This window comes from Megalobrama amblycephala, linkage group LG7, assembly GCF_018812025.1.
Source record: "Megalobrama amblycephala isolate DHTTF-2021 linkage group LG7, ASM1881202v1, whole genome shotgun sequence".
Taxonomy (NCBI): domain Eukaryota; kingdom Metazoa; phylum Chordata; class Actinopteri; order Cypriniformes; family Xenocyprididae; genus Megalobrama; species Megalobrama amblycephala.
Genome location: NC_063050.1, coordinates 6,323,073 through 6,344,562, shown reverse-complemented (window position 1 = coordinate 6,344,562; position 21,490 = coordinate 6,323,073). Strand labels below are relative to the sequence as shown.

Genomic DNA, 21,490 nt, shown 5'->3' with positions numbered 1-21,490 from the left:
TGGTCATAAAGGGATGGACATGGTCAGAAACAATGCTCAGGTAGGCCGTGGCATTTAAACGATGCCCAATTGGCACTAAGGGGCCTAAAGTGTGCCAAGAAAACAACCCCCACACCATTACACCACCACCACCAGCAGCCTGCACAGTGGTAAGAAGGCATGATGGATCCATGTTCTCATTCTGTTTATGCCAAATTCTGACTCTACCATCTGAATGTCTCAACAGAAATCGAGACTCATCAGACCAGGCAACATTTTTCCAGTCTTCAACTGTCCAATTTTGGTGAGCTCGTGCAAATTGTAGCCTCTTTTTCCTATTTGTAGTGGAGATGAGTGGTACCCGGTGGGGTCTTCTGCTGTTGTAGCCCATCCGCCTCAAGGTTGTGCGTGTTGTGGCTTCACAAATGCTTTGCTGCATACCTCGGTTGTAACGAGTGGTTATTTCAGTCAAAGTTGCTCTTCTATCAGTTTGAATCAGTCGGCCCATTCACCTCTGACCTCTAGCATCAACAAGGCATTTTCGCCCACAGGACTGCCGCATACTGGATGTTTTTCCCTTTTCACACCATTCTTTGTAAACCCTAGAAATGGTTGTGTGTGAAAATCCCAGTAACTGAGCAGATTGTGAAATACTCAGAGAATACTCAGTGCCCGTCTGGCACCAACAACCATGCCACGCTCAAAATTGCTTAAATCACCTTTCTTTCCCATTCTGACATTCAGTTTGGAGTTCAGGAGATTGTCTTGACCAGGACCACACCCCTAAATGCATTGAAGCAACTGCCATATGATTGGTTGATTAGATATTTGCATTAATGAGAAATTGAACAGGTGTTCCTAATAATCCTTTAGGTGGGTGTATAAGTGATAGATCATGTGCAGTTTAATACCAGAAAATATTACAATATTCATAATTCAATAAAACTGAAACCCTTCAGAAACAGAAGGCATCACATTTACTAGATTATAATGATCTATTTCTCATGAATAAAACAAACACAGATAAATGTGATGTATATTGAAAGAGATATGGAGTGTAAATTAATTACAAAACTTTACAGAAATAATTACATTGAAAGAAATTATAACTCAAAAGGGAAGTGTAATTCATAGAAAACTAAAAGAAGAAGAGAGATGGGTGGGGTGTATTTGCTGTTGAGAAAGAGCCTGTGTGTCGAAACAGAAAGTGTCCTTAGGAAATCTAAATTCAGTTCAGAAGTCTTGAAACAGACATGAATATTGTTACGGCCAGCTCGTTTCAAGCCACAACATAAAAAAGGGATGACACACCACCGTGCAATCAATATAAATTAATTTATATTGATTTAACAAACATAGCAATAATCACAAATAACAAACATAAGTCTAGGGAAAAATAAAATATCAAAGGAAATAACAAAATAACACTAACTAAGTCTTAAAGCTACAAGATATAAGAAATGTATAACTAAAGAAAGGGAGAGATGTCAAGAGCAACTCCTGGGAGAACCACCCCACCAAGAGAGCTAACCTCAATAAACAACCCTGAGTCCTTATATATATTCTACACCCCTGATCACTATTAATTAATCAATCAATCAATCAGAAGCGACACAGAACTCCCGCAGTCTGCCACCAACAGGTAGGGAGGATACTCCGGGTCGTCACACCTCCCACTCCAAAAAGAGGTTCCCTAAAGAACCGACAAAAATTTAAACAACAACAAAAAAATATTAATACATAATCACAAAAAAAAAATAAAGGCCCCTGATACTCATCTCTGCAATCCTGTTCCATTTCACTCTTGGATCTCCTGGGCCCTAGGACATCAAAGAGAGACAGAGAAAAGGAGGAAAAGAGAAGGGCACAGCCAACACCACGCAAAAACCCCTTTAAACACGGGAGAGAGCATCGGCAATTAGATTATCCTTGCCTCGTATGTGCTTAATTTGTAGATGAAAAGGCTGTAAGGTAAGACTCCACCTCATGATTCTTTGATTTTTACCCCGCATTCTGTCCAAGAAAGTTAAAGGGTTGTGGTCGGTATACACTATGATGGGGCCACAAATGGAGCTCAAGTAGACCTCAAAATGTTGAACAGCCAACACCAGGGCCAAGGCCTCTTTTTCGATAGTAGAATAAGCCTGCTGATGGCGGTTAAATTTTTTTGAGAAATAGCTTACCGGATGTTCAATTCCATCAGCATCTTCCTGTAAAAGAACAGCACCAGCACCACAAGCACTGGCATCTACTGCAAGGAGAAAAGACCTCTTAAAATCAGGTGTAGCAAGTACAGGTGCATTGGCTAAAAGGGCTTTAGCATTATCAAAAGCACACTGGCACTGTTCTGACCACTTAAATGGTTTCTTTGGACTCAATAAGTCAGTCAAAGGGGTAACAACACTAGCAAAATTCTGACAAAACCCTCGGTAGTAGCCTACCATTCCCAGGAATCGACGGAGTTCACGACGGGTAGCAGGCATAGGGAACTTAACAATAGCATCAACCTTAGCATCAATTGGTTTCACAAAACCCCGACCAACCACCTTACCCAGATAGGTCACGGTGGCTTTTCCGAACTCGCATTTAGCAAGATTAATGGTTAAATTGGCTTCGGCCAGACGTACAAAAAGCTCTCTAATTTGGTCAAGGTGTTCGGACCAAGAAGAACTAAACAAAACAACATCATCCAAGTATGCCTCGCACCCTGACAACCCAGATAGTACTCTATTCACCAACCGCTGGAATGTAGCGGGAGCATTTCGGACCCCAAAAGGCATAACCGTGTATTGAAGGAAGCTGTCAGGTGTAACAAAAGCAGACAATTCCTTAGCACGGGATGTTAACGGCACTTGCCAATAACCTTTCAGAAGGTCGAACTTACTGACGAATTCTGCGGAGCCAACACGATCAACGCAATCATCAATTCTAGGTAAAGGATAGCAATCAGGTTTTGTCAGAGAATTGAGCTTCCTGTAGTCAGTGCAAAAACGATATGTATTATCAGGTTTATTCACTAAAATACATGGTGAACTCCAAGAACTAAAACTGGGTTCTGCCAGGTTATGAGCGAGTAAATAATCGACCTCCTTCTGAAGTAATTCCCTTTTAATAGGATTTACTCGATACGCATGTTGTTTTACCGGTTGAGCGGTACCGACATCAATATCATGCTCGATGATATGAGTTCGGGTGGGGACATCTGAAAAAAGAGAGGGGAAAGAACTTACCAATTTCATTATGTCAATCTTTTCCGACTCAGACAAATGAGACAAATGGCAAGACAAATTACAAAAAATTTCAGAATTGTTAAGTCGTCCCTCCACTACCCCTCGAGAAGGACCGTTCATCTCTTCCATAGCTACTGGACCTGACTGTCCCACCATCTCTTCAGACATTTCTGAAGTGCTCTGACCAGCAACTGCAGTAGTGGACACAACATCAACAAATAGCAAAGTCACAGGAGTCACATAAGATTTCAATAAGTTAATATGACAAACCTGCACTTTCTTTCGGCGATCAGGCGTGTTTAATAGGTAGTTGTTATTGGGAAAACATTTCACGATCGTATAGGGTCCCGTAAACCTAGCCTGGAAAGGACTAGTCAAAATGGGTAATAAAGCCAACACTTGGTCACCTACCTGAAATTCTCTAGGCTTAACCTTACGGTCAAACAATCTCTGCATCTTCCCCTGAGACTTACCTAGTTTTCTTTGGGCAATAGCTCTAGCTTCATAGAGTCGATAACGAAAGCTACTTACATAGTCTAAAACATTCTCTGGCGGGTCAGAGGTCTTCCATTCGTCAGCAAGAACAGCAATAGGGCCCCTGACAGTGTGTCCAAACACCAATTCATTAGGACTGAAACCTATGCTCTCTTGTACGACTTCACGGATTGCTAATAACATCCAAGGAAGTCCCTCTTCCCAGTCACAGTCGAGTTCAACACAATAAGATCTCAAAAGTGACTTCAGGGTCTGATGGAATCTCTCTAGCGCCCCCTGACTCTGAGGATGATAGGCACTTGAGATGTTATGTGTTACTTTAAGTTGTCTCATGACTTTAGAGAAATGTCGAGACATAAAGTTCGAGCCCTGATCAGACTGGATATTTTTCGGAATGCCAAAGATAGACATGAAACTTGTTAGAGCTTTTAAAACCGATTTGGTAGTAATTGATCTCAAGGGATAGGCTGCAGGATAGCGTGTGGACTGACACATTACCGTCAATAGATAAGCATGTCCAGCTTTAGATCGCGGTAAAGGACCAACACAATCAATGATCAAATGTTCGAAGGGAGTTGTAACAGCAGCAATAGGCTGTAACGGAGCCAGCGGAATTTTCTGGTTTGGCTTCCCAGTCATTTGACACGTATGACAAGACCGTATATAACTGATTACATCTCGCTTGATTCTTGGCCAATAGAATTTTCTCAAAATTCTGTCATAGGTCTTTCGTACACCCATATGACCAGCTACACCTTCATGAGATAACTGCAGGACAGCTTGACGAAAAGTAACAGGAACCACAATTTGAATTCTAGGGTTGATTAAAATATCAGAACTCATAGGTTGTTGTCTACAGAGCAATCCATCTCGAAGAAAGTAGACAGGAAGTGAATTCTGGTCACCACTTCCTTCCTTCACTGAAGAAAAAAGATCTTGGAGGGTGCAATCCGACTGCTGTTCTTTGATTAATTCATCTCGAGTTACACTATACAGTGGAGATAAAGAACAAGCATCAGCATTATCAAAGCAAAATATACTTTCAGGCTTAGAACGAGATTTTTCCACATTGTCAACAACAGATGGTAACTCAAACACAGGAATCACATCTTCATTATCAGTGTACACAGTATTACGGTCTGGTTGGGAAGAATTCACAGAGGAAATAAAAGTATCACTAAGAATACTTCCCTTTTCATCAGATATCATTTTCTTAGCCTTGGCTCGAGTTATGGCACATGCAGGAAATAAATTAGGACGGTCAGGGGAGACATCCATTTTGTCTACATCAGGAACCACTATAGGTGGAACTCCACCGTCAGACTTTTCCCACACATTTCCTCCTGCTAGATCATTACCTAGTATAAAGGTGACACCAGGAACAGGAAGCACAGCACGAACTCCAACAACAACATTACCCGACACCAGTTTTGAGGAGAGATGTATGCGGTGTAAAGGAACTTCCATAAACCCCATCTCAAACCCTCTAACTAGTACATGAGTTCCAGTAGCAGTACTATCAGACAAAGGCAGAAGTCCTTCCAATAAAAAGGACTGCGCGGCCCCAGTATCTCGAAGGATACAAACAGGAACAGTCTTCTCAAAGCCAGGCAAAGACACAGTCCCCTCTGTAAGAAATGGTGCATAATCATTATGACACTTAACATCCTCAATCTCCAACTCAGAGATATCCCTCTGCTTAGGCTGTATTTTCACAGATTGGGCAAGACTGTGGTTCTCGCATGATGTAGAAATTAAGCCGACAGTTTTAGCAGATCTCTCCTTTTTCTTAAGAACAGCACAATCAGAAATTTTATGCCCCGCCTTTTTACAATAAAAGCAAACAATCTCACCTTTTATGCGTGTATTAGCAACAGCATGATCAGTGGAAGAACTAGAAACAACATTCTGACGTGTTACAGTCGCTTTGCTCTTACCAAAGACACTCATCTTAGGTTTATGCAAGTCATTTAAATGGCTAGTCGTACTTCGGTGAGTAAGAACAAATTCGTCGGCCATGAGAGCAGCATCGGACAATTTACTCACCTTATGCTCATTTAAATACATAGCGACAGCATTCGGCACGCAATGTTTAAACTCTTCCAAAAGAATCAGTTCTCTAAGCTGTTCTTTAGTGGTTACTTTCATCGAGGTACACCAACGATCAAACATATTTTCTTTTTCTCTGGCAAATTCAAGATAAGTGCACTTCTCAGGTTTAAAGAAACTTCTAAATCTCTGACGATATGCCTCAGGTGCTAATTCATATGCTTGCAATAGTGCAGATTTAACAATTTCGTAGTCACCGCTTTGCTCAACAGTCAGCGCTGAATAAACTTCCTGTGCTCTCCCTGTTAACACACATTGCAGCAATAATGTCCAAAATTCTCTGGGCCATTTCAGCGACTCTGCGACACGTTCAAAATGAGAAAAATATTTCTCTACCTCCCTCTCAGAAAACGGCGGTACCATTCTCATGTGTTTAAAAACATCAAAAACAGGTGCAGCAGAGACGGATTCATTAGAGGACACAGAAAGTGGAGTTTCAACAGTTTTTACAGTCATTTCTAATTCGAGCTTTCTCAACTGAAACTGTCTTTCTTCCCTTTCTTTTTCAAACTGCAACTCCAATTTTCGCATCTCTAACTGTTGTTGTAACCTCTTCACCTCAACATCTCTCTCCAACTCTTTCTCTTTCAAAGCACAAACGTCACGCTCTGCACGAAGCTTCTCCACATCAACACATAGCTGCTTTTCTTGCAAAGACATCTCACTAAACTTTACATTTCTGTCAGCATCAAAAAGAGGAGACGTTAAAGACTCTTCAGGGTTAATAACTTCAGCTCTTACCTCTAAAACGCCCCGTTCGAAAAGCGCGCTTCTCACAGTGTTCATCAGCGTTTCTCTAAGCTTCTTGTCGTTGCTTGTCACCTCCACGCCAAAACGCTCTGCAATCTGCAACAATTCTTCCTTGGTGCATCTCTCCAGTAATATTTCTGAAGGAAACGCGAAGAAATCTTCGACTACCGAAGGCATTTTTAGTACGCTAGAAGTTAGGCTAACAAACAAAACACATGTGAGAACGCCACTATAAACTACAACATTGAAACTACAAATCCCATAAGCCTCTTCGCCAGGGATCGTCGCAGCATAACACGCTCAAATTGCAAACCCCGCCCAGTTACAAGATAGATGCAATACAAACTTACCACAAGTCGTTCCCCACAACATCTTCATACTGGCAGGCACTACAAACAACACGGACGCAAAAAACAGCAAACAATGTCACCTTAAATGAAAATGAGAGACTTCAGTTCCTAACTACACACTAAATGAAACTAACTAAACCTACCTAGTCTTCAAAGGTGTACCGGGCTCGAGGCGGCATTTAAACGCTAAACTCTGGGACAATTGGTACATTTAAACCAAAAGCCCGAAGCGTACCCCCGACAGAGATTTAAAACCTCCGCCCAGAATAACCTTTAAAAATAAGAAAGGCAAAATAACAAACAAAAATAACAAATAGTGTCCCGATGGAAGGATTACTTACAACCCAGCTGAGAACACACTAAATAACTGAAGTCTGCTCATTTGCACAGGTGAACACTGAAAACATCATACACTTACTTATACATGTAGCGATCCGTGACGAGCCCCCAATTTTATGTTACGGCCAGCTCGTTTCAAGCCACAACATAAAAAAGGGATGACACACCACCGTGCAATCAATATAAATTAATTTATATTGATTTAACAAACATAGCAATAATCACAAATAACAAACGTAAGTCTAGGGAAAAATAAAATATCAAAGGAAATAACAAAATAACACTAACTAAGTCTTAAAGCTACAAGATATAAGAAATGTATAACTAAAGAAAGAGAGAGATGTCAAGAGCAACTCCTGGGAGAACCACCCCACCAAGAGAGCTAACCTCAATAAACAACCCTGAGTCCTTATATATATTCTACACCCCTGATCACTATTAATTAATCAATCAATCAATCAGAAGCGACACAGAACTCCCGCAGTCTGCCACCAACAGGTAGGGAGGATACTCCGGGTCGTCACAATATCACATGACGGTAAGTACATTTATCAGCATATCATGTCATATTATTGAATGTTTTCTCATTCGCGTCACTATCATATTAAACTCGATCTTCAAATATTAACAGTTTATTTGAAGTAAAACTGCAAAAGTTCATCTTCCGGATTATAATGATATCGAGCTCTAGGGATTCTGCTTTTATCTGAGATTAATGAACGATTCTTCACAATCACAAATATACAAGCTGGAAATGTAAAGATTTAAAGTAAAAACTAAACCTTAATCTTGCTTCTGTAAGCCAGACTCGATCCACAGACTCTCTTCTTCTTTTAGTTTTCTATGAATTACACTTCCCTTTTGAGTTATAATTTCTTTCAATGTAATTATTTCTGTAAAGTTTTGTAATTCATTTACACTCCACATCTCTTTCAATATACATCACATTTATCTGTGTTTGTTTTATTCATGAGAAATAGATTATTATAATCTAGTAAATGTGATGCCTTCTGTTTCTGAAGGGTTTCAGTTTTACTGAATTATGAATATTGTAATATTTTCTGGTATTAAACTGCACATGATCTATCACTTATACACCCACCTAAAGGATTATTAGGAACACCTGTTCAATTTCTCACAGACTTCAAATATTAACAGTTTATTTTAAGTAAAACTGCAAAAGTTTATCTTCCGGATTATAATGATATCGAGCTCTAGGGATTCTGCTTTTATCTGAGATTAATGAACGGATTCTTCACAATCACAAATATACAAGCTGGAAATGTAAAGATTTAAAGTAAAAACTAAACCTTAATCTTGCTTCTGTAAGCCAGACTCGATCCACAGACTATCAGCTTCAGTGAAAGATCTCTTTTGTCCAGAAAGCTGCTAAAGACATATTTAAAACAGTCATGTGACTGCAGTGCTTCAATCTTAATGTTATGAAGAAACATGAAAACTTTATTCAACAATATCTAGTGATGATTTCAGAACACTGCTTCATGAAGCTTTGAATCTTTATGAATCTTTTGTTTTGAATCAGTGGTTTATTATATCATATTTAATGGTTTCCATTGCAGTTTTGTGTGGGTCTTTGTCAGTCACATGGGTTCATCATGTGTGACGTCACCGAGGGGTCATTTGTACGGTATCCCTATTCAGAGAAGAGATCAGAAATCGATCTCTGCATCCATCCTCATTCATGCAAGACTGTAAAAAGCACAAAATGTTCTTAAACTGTAGATGCACTGTTAAAAATAAATGTAAATTTACAGGTAATAGTCTGTATTTTCTTTTTTCTTTTACAGATTTTTCCCGTTTTGTCATTATACACTGAAAAATGCCTGTTGTTTTACTGATATTTGCTGTAATTTAATTTTCCACCATTAAATTTACAGGGGATTGCATGTATTTTAGTATTACATTCAATTTCTGTTTTTTTAAAAGAAATGTTCTGTATTTTTACAGAATAATGTGTAATTTTACATAAAATGTTGATTAATATTTTACAGATTAAGTAAACAAAGTTGCATAAATGTCAAATGACAGTATTCTAGTGTGATCATCAGCACATTTCTACACTGCAGTTCTGCACGAGATTCAAGCGTGCTCTTTCAGATTGGATGATTCTCTGTGAATCTCAAAACAGTCAATAATCTCTGCTACTCTGTGTTCAAACAGAGAGACATGATTCAGTGTAAATCATCTCCGTCTGCACGTACAGCTGAAAGCTTCAGGTTTGCATCTAGAAATGACACAATTTCCCTGAATGTTCTGAAGACGGTCTTTGAGGAAACATGAGAGAGAAGTGTTGTGCAGACAGATCACAGTGTTCGTTGTGTTGCAGTCTATCAGAGGCCAGATAGGTCATGGATTTCATCAAAAATATCTTAATTTGTGTTCTGAAGATGAGTAATTAAATGTCATTTTTGGGTGAACTAACCCTTTAAGCATTAGAAAAGTGTAAGAGGCTCCATGTCGAAGCGTTCAGAGAGTGTTTCAGTGAATGTGATTATCAATAGGATATGAGCGCTGGCACAGAGAATCTGTCAGTGAGTCACTTTACAGCAGCAGAAACACATGAACCTCTGAACAGGGAGAGATTCAGGCTGTTGAAGTTCAGTGAGACACAAGAGCATCAGTGAGGTCAGACACTGACGGAGAGTAATGATCCAGTTCATCTCAGAGGTGTGTCAGACCAGTTCTTCCACAGGAAACCAGCACTTCAAGAACAAGATCATCCACAAACTGCACAGAAATCTCTAGAGTGTGTAGTAGCTGTGGGATGTGTTTTTACAGGAATAATAATGTTATGTATGGTTTGTTCTCATTGTTTCCATATGCAGGTCTGAAGTCAGTTTCTCATTATGGAGAACAGAGAGAGCAGGAAGAGATCTTCATCTGCAGAATCCAGTGATGAACCCGTGACCTCTGACCCCGAGTGAGTTTAAACCTGTAGTGGAAATATGCTTGGAAATTCTTTCTAACATTTATGGATAAGGATATAACTGTAAAATGTAAGTGAAGCTCTGAGGAAAACACGTCTTAAAGGCATTAAACAGCACACGCATCTGTCAAAGCACAACAGACACGCTAAACGCTTATAAATATAAAAGTTTCTCATGTTTCCTGCAGCATCTCTCTCTGTTTCCTCTGTTATTTCCATATGTGTTTTGTCCATGGAAATTTGTTATTCTACTGTAAAACGACGTGACTGGCTGATGGTTTTTGTGCACAGTGTGCAGATACGACTAATTGATAATCAAATTTATTATCCATTTGATCAATTAGTTGTTGCAGCCATATTTATAATAAATGAAACAGCAGGCAGAACTAAAGGAAGAATTATTTCTGTTTTCTCAGTGTCTGGAGTCTGAGATCTTCATCTCAAGATGAAAGAGAGTATCTGAAGATTGCCAGATCCATTAGAGCTGAAGCAGTGGCTTCTGACCTCATGTGAGATATAATCCAGTATTAGGGACTAGAGACTGATACACAAAGCCACAGACAGAACTGAAGGATTATTTTTTTTGTGTGTTTTCTCAGGATCAGGAGTAAGAGTACTTCATATATAGGATACAACAGAAAGCCTCTGGAGAGTGACAGATCGGTGACCTCTGACCCCAGGTGAGGATTAATGTGTCGTGGGTGATTTAACTGCTCTATGAGATTCAAAAACACACTGAATCACACAGACAGGATTTGACGCTTACTTTCTTCCCAAGAAGTACATGTGCTCCTATATGAAACGTTTAGGTATGAAAATAAATGCTTCTGAAATGAAATGAAATGTAAATGTCAAATAATGTTTTTCTTTAATAAAGGGACACAAGAAGACATTTAGAAGCAAAAGTATTTAATTCAGAATAGAAAAATGACACAAAGTTTTTAAATATTTCTACTTCCCCTCACGGACATCCATGTGACACCCCTCCAGACCGAGGGAGACGTGTAATTTTCTCACTCAAACCTTCTTCTTCTGCTTCTGATGTCTTTTAGAGAGAAAAGCTGCCCATGACTGCTGCTCTGTTTTCTTTATATTAAAAGCATATTATAGAAAAAGATTTGGCAAATGATCCAGTGTGAATCTGTGTTTGTGATCTGGAGAATGAAAATGAATATAAATCATGTTTGTGTTTTATAGTGTGGATCAGTGTGGAGAGATCAGAAGTACAGCAGAACTACACAAATGTAGGTCGACACACAATCATTCAGTGATTTGATGTTGATTTGTCTCATTTAGTGAAATGTTTCTCTCTTCTTGTGTTCAGATGCCTGTGATCTCACACTGGATCCAAACACAGCAAACACTCGTCTCATTCTGTCTGAGGAGAACAGGAAGATCACAAATGTGGAAGATCATCAGTCGTATCCTGATCATCCAGAGAGATTTGATGATGTTTCTCAGGTTCTGTGTGGAGAGAGTCTGACTGGACGCTGTTACTGGGAGATTGAATGGAGCGGATGTGCTGAAATATCAGTGACATATAAAGGAATCAGCAGGAAAGGATGGAGTGAAGACTGTGTGTTTGGATTCAGTGACAAATCCTGGAGTCTGAACTGCTCTGATAACAGTCTCTATGTCTGGCACAATAAGAACAGCACTAAGATACCTGCGATCAGTTCATGCTCTAATAGAGTAGGAGTGTATGTGGACGTGTCGGCCGGCACTCTGTCCTTCTACAGCGTCTCTGACACACACACACTCACACACTTACACACATTCAACGCCACATTCACTGAACCCCTCTATGCTGGATTTATGGTTTATCCTGATTCCTCAGTGTGTCTGTGTGACATTAAACAACCTCCTGTGAGAAACAACAGTGATACACACACAACCGGGTGAGTGAAATATACTGTGTCTTAGTGAAGGATTTTTTCCAGACTGTGATTAATAGTTCAATCTTCTGTTCTTCATTCATCACTAAACACTAGAGATGCATGATATTGGATTATTGCTGATACCTGATATGATCATATTTGTCAGCATATTTTGGCCGATAACAGATGCAGATTCCAGTAAATATTTCTTTTTTTTCTTTGTTTGGAAACAACAAGTCTCTCTTGTGTTGGGACTATAAATAAATTATTTTTCTTTTTAGTTTTGAGCAAAAACTCAGAGTTCGGAGGACTGATTTACGTATTTCTCAAGCTCCTGATCACATGAACTGTAATTTGCTATTAAGTTTCTGTAATTTTCTAGCTGTAGTGTGATCTTCTGTTCTATTAATATGCCTGCAGGTGAGGAATAAGACAGAAATAATCAAATTCACTCAGTATTACTTGATCTATTCCAGCACTCCCTCAATCACAATCAAGCACAATTAACTGTAGACAGTTGTGTTGTAAGCACTAAAACAGTCCAGTTCTTTATAGTCAAACTCATTTATTATGTTTGGATAATGAACATTTCTGTCCACCCCAGACTGCTTGCTGGCCTTTATCTGTCCATCTCTGTGAAAATATCCCGCTTCACCATAGTTAAAAACACTGATTTATACAATACTTGAGACATTATTCAACTTGAGTTCATGTAGACTAGTTAAACAGAGCCTACATAAGCATAACTTGCCAATGAAGTTCAAATTAAACTCTCATTAAACTATACCAATTTATTTAATGTTCAGAATCTTTTGATGGTACATTTTCCACAAAGTCAATAGTTGTTAGAAGGTGTGTGAATCGTGACAGATTTACTCTTCAGGTTTTTTATAGTAGACTGTTAGTATGTTGTTGATTTTGAGTTGTTAGTAACACTTTACAGTAAGATACCGTTAGTTAACATTCATTAATGCAGTAAATAACAATGAGTAATACATGTGTTATGGTATTAATCTTTAATTTAGTTAATAAAAATTGATTTCTTCATTGTTAGTTCATGTTAGTTCAGATCATTAAATAATATTGACAGATGATTTTAATAATGATTTGATAAACAATGAAATGAACATTAACTGAGATTAATAAACACTTTAGTGTTTTTCATTGTTAGTTCATGCTAACTAACCTAGTTTAAGTCACCGGTTAACTGTTTAAAACCATCTGACTCTTTCATTCCTCCTTCTTCTGGTTCTTCACAGGTTCTCTGACTCCAAACCTTCTGGGCTCAATATTCACCCACTGCTGAACTGTCAGTCTTGTGTCCATATAGCTGATTCTGATCAGTGGGTTCAGATTGAGCCGTCGGCCTGTACAGATGAAGGAGGGTCAAAGTTCAGGGTCAGCACTGACCCAGGCCGTTACGAGTGTGTCAGGACCAGAATGCGATGGGTCTGTGACTGTGACGTCACCCTTCAGTACTGTACCGTAGACGGACACTTCCTCAACACAGAGCTGGAGAGGCTGCAGTGTAACCGGATCGCTCCAGTGATTGACGTGACGGTGATCTCAGGGAAACTGGAGGAAGTTCATCTGCCCCATTACGCCTGTTTAGGAGAGTCTGACCCCTCTCTCAAAGATGCTGTGAAAGTCCTCACAGTAAAAGACGAGGGAATAACCACAGAACCTGTGCAGTTGACCCGATTCCATGCTAAGATTGTCCAACCATCCTTCTCTCTTAAAACATTAATAATAAGTTGGATAATGCAAGTGGATGAACACTGTGATCTTCTTCTCTACATGTGTTCTAAAGATCCTCTCATTCTACATGTCTACTTTTTTCCAGTTGATGATTGTGTGAAAGAAAAAATTGAGAAGAATGAAAAGTCAAGTTGTCCAATCCCACATCCCAGACCTGACAGGCCATTTCGGATGAAAACGCCACACATTCTTGATGTTCCTGGTGCCTCTATCCATCCCAAAGAAGGGATCACACTCAGAAGAGAAACTGACCCAAACTACTTCAAGGTCACGACACGTCTGGAGAATGATCTTCAAATGACTCTTATCATCCTAAGAGAGACGAGCTGCATCTGAATAGTGAAGCAGGTAAAGCACATTTTGTTGATAACCATTGGCCAGATCTCATTCATGGCTTTAAAACTGTTGGGATAATTACAGATAAACTGTGTCAAAAATAATACATGACAGTTCAACCAGTCAGGATAGAATGAGAAAGGTCTGTGACGTTATACATATGCACAGTGACACAGTCAAATCTGAATTAATCTCAATTCTTCAGAGAGAGGAGCTTTACCTTTTAGAACATCTGTACGATTCTACACCATTAGCTCAAGTTGATTATATATACAATTGCTCTAAAACAGCAATGACTTTCAAGATATTAATTGCTTATAACTTTGCAAAGAAATTAAGTTCAATCCACATTTATTAGTATAGCGCTTTTCACAATAAAATTTCATTTCAAAGCAGCTTTACAGAGAATGTGAACTTTACAATTTAGAGTGATCTGTTATCAGAGGGACTGTGTCCAAATTATGTCATTTCAGAAATGTACATATAATCATGCAGTTAACAATGTAATAATTTAAGCAATGTAAACATCCCAGGTAGAAACAGTGAGCTCATGGAAGTAATGAATATATGTTAACAATTAGTAGGTGACATAGCAAAATTTTGAATGGTGCATGTTGATCCAGATGTTGTGTCATCTGAAGTCCTCGCAGGAGTTTAACCTAACCGTCTCTTCACAGATGTTGGTCATCTGAGGTCTTCTTAAGAGGATAATCAAGTCCAGAGTTTTGTGATCTTAAAGAGCGTGAAGGATTGTAGGGCGATAGAAGATCGGTTAAGTACACCATTAAGCTAAACCATTTAGAGCCTTATAGGTCATTAGCAATACGTTATAATCGATACGGAACTTAATAGGTAACCAGTGTAAAGATGATAAAATTGGTGTTATATGATCATATTTTCTTGACCTGGTAAGAACTCTAGCAGCTGCATTTTGTACTAATTGTAGCTTGTTTATTGATGAAGCAGGACAACCAGCTAATAATGCATTACAGTAATCTAGTCGAGACGTCATGAAAGCATGAACTAACTTTTCTGCATCAGAAATAGATAACATATTCCGTATCTTAGCAATGTTTCTGAGGTGGAAGAAGGCTGTTTTTGTAACAAATGAAATATGATTTTCAAAGGACAAGTTGCTGTCTAATATAACACCCAGGTCTTTAACTGTCGAGGATGGAGTAACAGTACATCCTTCTAAATGCAGATTGTAGTCTGAGAGATTCTGTGTACAGGTTTTTGGCCCAATTAGTAATACTTCAGTCTTATCTGAATTTAATAGAAGAAAATTACTAGTCATCCAATGTTTTACTTCTTTAATACATTCTGTCAGATTGGATAATTTAGAGATTTCATCTGGTTGTGTTGAAATATATAACTGAGTATCATCGGCATAGCTGTGGAAACTAATTCCATGTTTTTTTATAATATCACCGAGTGGCAGCATGTATATTGAAAATAACAGAGGGCCTAACACTGATCCTTGCAGTACTCCGTAATTTACTATCGTTATCTTTCCCCGTTTAAATAGACAAAATTGTGTCTGTCTGATAGGTACGACCTAAACCACCGTAATGCCTGTCCCTGAATACCAGTGTAATTTTGTAGTCGATCTAGGAGTATTTTATGATCTATATGTCGAACGCAGCACTGAGATCAAGTAACACTAGTATTGAGACACAGCCCTGGTCAGAAGCTAGAAGCTAGTCGTTTGTAATTTTAATGAGCGCAGTTTCTGTGCTATGATGAGATCTGAATCCTGACTGAAATTTTTCATAGATAGTGTTTTTTGCAAGAAGGAGCACAATTGACCCTTCGCAAAGACCCACCCCCCTTAGTTACTGTTGCTTTGTCCGACACCCGTGGCGCTCTCACGCCACACGCAGTGAAAAATACATCGCGGAGCAAAGAGGATACAGACAACACGTCGACAGACAAGACAAAGCAGGTTACTTATGATATTAAACAAAGTCCCAGCTTTCAAACTGTGTCGTTTTTTTTTAAGAAATTCAAACAATAAAAAAGCGTTTTGTTTTAAATTACTGGTCATCCAATTTTTATATCAGCTATGCATTCCTTTAATGTTGTGAATTGGTAAGTTTAGTCTGAACGCGAAGCTGGTGAATTGCTGATGTATATTTTTTGTACATAAAGAAATGAAATGTTTTGTAAAATTTTAATAAAAAGGATAGTTGTGGCAAATAGAATCCAGCTCTTTTTTCATGTGATTATATTCCTCTCAAACACACAATGTTTGATGAACTGCAATGAGGAACCTTCAATATTTTCTTTAACAAATAAAAGGTCTTTTTTTTTTTTTGTTAACTTTATTTTGTTGTCTCAGAATTTAACATTGGGATATTTTGGATATTTCACTGCATGGAAATATTTTGAATGGTTTGAATGGTATGTATTGTGGATGCTGTAAAGTAAGACTGTCATGAAATAACACACAAAAAACTAATATTTGTACCACTTCTATGTCATTAGCACTATTTCTGTGTCCTTATGATCCTTTCCTTTATTTCTCCTGATAGAAGACAGCTGAAATCTGATTTGTTGTATAATAATGCTGAAGCACAGATGTTTAGCAGTGAAGAATATGTTCTCTGAGCTTCATGTCTCTACAACAGTCTCAGTCTTCCTCCAACATCAGGCCACCTGAACGAAGCCTCGACAACATCTGTCAGATTCAACATTATTCAGCTGGAGTGAATAAATCATTTCAACAAAGAGCAGAAAATAAGAGTCCAGTGATGCTCTTCCCATGAAAGCAGCTGAGCGTTCTGGATGCTTTAGAAGCAGAACGTGAGAGAAGCACAATGTGACAGCAGTGACCCACATATACTGCCACATAAAGTGAGGTAGTGCAGAAATAATTTTAAACAGCATCAAAACTGCACGTATGTTCATGATTATAGCAATATTTACAATATACTTATATAATTATGAACAGTAAAACATTATATACTGTAAACACTGTGCAAACATTATATACTGCTGCTGTTGTATACACCTCTTTTCATGCAGTGAAAACTAAAAGAAGCAGAGTGATGGGTGCGGTTTATTGGTTGTTGATAGCTGAGGCCTCTGTGCATGTGCATTCTGGGGAAACACCTTTGTGCAGAAACCGAAAGTAAAGAAGTAAAGGAAATGGAAATTCGCCTTCAGAAGTTTTGAAACAGACATAAATATCACATTACCGTAAGTTCATTTATCCGCTTCTGTTATCATGTCATATTATTGTACAATATTTTCGCATTTGCATTGCTATCATATTAAACTCGATCTTCAAATATTAACAGTTTATGTTTTGGAGTTGTGACAGTTGTAAAAGTGCTCAAGTTCAATTCACAGACTTTCAGCTTTAGTAAAAAGATCGATTATGACATACTGATGTATTTTTGATGGCTGGTTTGTGTAAAACTGGTTTCATTGGACCTTAATAGCTTTTTTCAAGTCATTGCACAAGTATTTTTGATTGGGTTCAGATCTGAGCTCTGACTGGGTCAATCCAAAACATTGATGATCATCTTCTTCTGAAGCCATTCTGTTGTTGACTTGGAAATGTGTCCTTAGGGTCTTTATCTGACTGGAAGAATTCCTCTTCATTTTCATCTGAAGTATTTAAAGCATTATATAAATGAAGATGACTTGACTTGGCAAACCACTCAGCAGCAAGACAGGAAAGTGTGTGGTGTGTGGTCTCTGTCTCTGACATCCTGCAACTCTTTCCATCTCTCTTAAAGGGATAGTTCACACAAAAATAAAAATGTGATGTTTATCTGCTAACCCCCAGGGCATCCAAGATGTAGGTGACTTTGTTTCTTCAGTAGAACACAAATAATGATTTTTATCTCCAACCGTTGCGGTCTGTCAGTCAAATAATGCGTGTCAATAGGAACTCTATCAACAAGAGTCAAAAAAACACAACAGACAAATCCAAATTGCGGCTCGTGACGACACATTGATGTCCTAAGACACAAAACGATCGGTTTGTGCAAGAAAACGAATAGTATTTATATTATTTTTTACCTCTAATACACCACTATGTCCATCTTCCCTCCACATCTGGTTAGTGAGGTCAAAAAAACATGTTCTGATGACGGAAGTGATCTCTCACACTTCGCTTCAATGAGTGCTAGACATTACTGCCGTTGTCAGAGTGCGATCAGACCTCACTAACCGGAGTTCAGGGCTTAACAAAAGCCAATGAATATAAATTATATACAAATGTCAGGGTAAATAAACTTAAATAACCAAGGCGTCAGGGGAGAGCAAATGCCGAAAATAACAAACATAACAAAGTCTTATGGTTTTAACAAAGTAACTTCCCTGCCCAAAATGAACTTAAATTAAAGGTGCCCTAGAATCTACCTTGGCATAGTTGAATAACAAGAGTTCAGTACATGGAAATGACATACAGTGAGTCTCAAAGTTCAAGGCATTAGACAAGGGCAGCCAGTATTAACGTCTGGATCTGTGCACAGCTGAATCATCAGACTAGGTAAGCAAGCAAGAACAATAACGAAAAATGGCAGATGGAGCAATAATAACTGACATGATCCATGATATCATGAAGTTTTTAGTGATATTTGTAAATTGTCTTTCTAAATGTTTCATTAGCATGTTGCTAATGTACTGTTAAATGTGGTTAAAGTTACCATCGTTTCTTACTGTATTCACGGAGACAAGACTGTTGTTATTTTCATTTTTAAACACTTGCAGTCTGTATAATTCATAAACACAACTTCATTCTTTATAAATCTCTCCAACAGTGTGTAATGTTAGCTTTAGCCACGGAGCACTATCAAACTCATTCAGAATCAAATGTAAACATCCAAATAAATACTATACTCACATGATCTGATGCATGCATGACGAACACTTTGTAAAGATCCATTTTGAGGGTTATATTAGCTGTGTGAACTTTGTTTATGCTGTTTAAGGCAAGCGCGAGCTCTTGGGGCGTGGAGCACGAGAATTAAAGGGGCCGCAGCCTGAATCGGTGCATAGTTAATGATGCCCCAAAATAGGCAGTTAAAAAATGAATAAAAAAAAAAAATCTATGGGGTATTTTGAGCTGAAACTTCACAGAGAGATTCAGGGGACACCTTAGATTTATATTACATCTTTTGAAAACACATTCTACTGCACCTTAAAGAAAATATTCTTACCTCTCTCCCTGACTAAAGAAAAACAAGTGAAAAATTTAGAAGGGGTATAAACACAAATAAATCGGCGCCCATCTCCCTACACAGGTTGACAGAGCGAGACTCACACATCAACAGTAATGTCGTTGTAACCACACTTTAGGTTTACATTTCACAAATTGCTTAAAGGAACACTCCACTTTTTTTGAAAACAGGCTCATTTTCCAACTCTCCCAGAGTTAAAGGTGTCATCGAACATTTTTTACAAGATGTACTATAAGTCTAAGGTGTCCCCTGAATGTGTCTGAAGTTGCAGCTCAAAGTACCCCATAGATTTTTTTTAATTAATTTTTTTAACTGCCTATTTTGAGGCATAATTAGAAATGCGCCAATTCATGCTGCGGCCTCTTTAAATTGCGCGCTCTCCGCCCCCTCCCGAGCTCTCGACTCTATCACTGCATAAACAAAGTTCACACAGCTAATATAACCCTCAAACTGGATCTTTACAAAGTGTTCGTCATGCAGCATGTCTAATCGTGTAAGTACAGTATTTATTTGGATGTTTGCATTTGATTCTGAATGAGTTTGAGGCTATGCTCCGTGGCTAAAGCTAACATTACACACTGTTGGAGAGATTTATAAAGAATGAAGTTGTGTTTATGAATTATACAGACTGCAAGTGTTTAATAATGAAAATAGCGACGGCTCTTGTCTCTGTGAATACAGTAAGAAACGATGGTAACTTTAACCACATTTAACAGTACATTAGCAACATGCTAACGAAACATTTAGAAAGACAATTCACAAATATCACTAAAAATATCATGATATCATGGATCATGTCAGTTATTATTGCTCCATCTGCCATTTTTCGCTGTTGTCCTTGCTTGCTTACCTAGTCTGATGATTCAGCTGTGCACAGATCCAGACGTTAATACTGGCTGCCCTTGTCTAATGCCTTGAACATGAGCTGGCATATGCAAAAATTGGGGGCGTACATATTAATGATCCCGACTGTTACGTAACAGTCGGTGTTATGTTGAGATTTGCTTGTTCTTCTGAGGTCTTTTAAACAAATGAGATTTATATAAGAAGAAGGAAACAATGGAGTTTGAGACTCACTCTATGTCATTTCCATGTACTGAACTCTTGTTATTCAATTATGCCGAGGTAAATTCAATTTTCAATTCGATGGCACCTTTAAACAGTTGTTTTACCGTTTTCGAATCCATTCAGCCGATCTCTGGTTCTGACAGTACCACTTTTAGCATAGCTTAGCATAGTTCATTGAATATGATTAGACTGTTAGCATCTCGCTTAAAAATGTCCAAAGAGTTTCAATATTTTTCCTATTTAAAACTTGACTCTTCTGTAGTTAAATCATGTACTAAGACCGACGGAAAATGAAAAGTTGCGATTTTCTAGGCTGATATGACTAGGAACTATACTGTCATTCTGGCGTTATGATCAAGGAACTTTGCTGCCCTACCATGAGTGCAGCAGGCGCAATGATATTACGCAGCGTCTCTCACAAACGTCTCCATGGTTACTAGGTACGCTCCCTGTGCAAGCAGGGGCTCACAGGCGCTGCATAATATCATTGTGCCTGCTGCAGCCATGGAACTTTTCATTTACAGTTGGTCTTAGTACACGATTTAACTATAGAAGAGTCAAGTTTTAAATAGGAAAAATATTGAAACTCTTTGGTCATTTTTAAACAAGATACTAACGGTCTAATCAGATTCAATGAACTATGCTAAGCTATGCTAAAAGTGGTACCACCAGAACCAGAGATCGGCTGAATGGATACGAAAATGGTAAAACTCAACTGTTTAACTCTAGGGGAGTTGGAAAAAGAGCCTATTTTCAAAAAAAGTGGAGTGTTCCTTTAATAGCAAATAGAAAAACCACGTTGCTGGGATAGCGGATAAGGGATCTCTCTCAAGCTGTGTCTCTCTGCTGTTTATCTCTGTGACATGCCATATAGCAGGTAAGCCACATTGTCGCTAATTGGAATCAGCTGCAGATGATTTGGAGTGCTGCTTAGCAGAGACAGAGAGAGAGAGAGAGAGAGAAGGCAAGGGAGGAGAGAACACCACAAAGACATCCAAAACATACACAAGTATGTAATGGAACGTAACAACTTGAATACACTGCAACTCATTATTGT

General features: G+C 38.5%; 1 protein-coding gene across 1 annotated transcript; it reads left to right on the top strand.

Moving 5' to 3' along the window:
* Positions 1–10,119: 10,119 nt before the first annotated feature.
* LOC125271540 lies at positions 10,120–14,170 on the top strand. Its single transcript, XM_048195575.1, has 6 exons — positions 10,120–10,193; positions 10,616–10,708; positions 10,799–10,879; positions 11,397–11,443; positions 11,524–12,097; positions 13,336–14,170. The coding sequence occupies exons 1-6, from the start codon at positions 10,120–10,122 to the stop codon at positions 14,168–14,170; spliced, it is 1,704 nt and encodes a 567-aa protein (XP_048051532.1).
* The last annotated feature ends 7,320 nt before the right edge of the window (positions 14,171–21,490 follow it).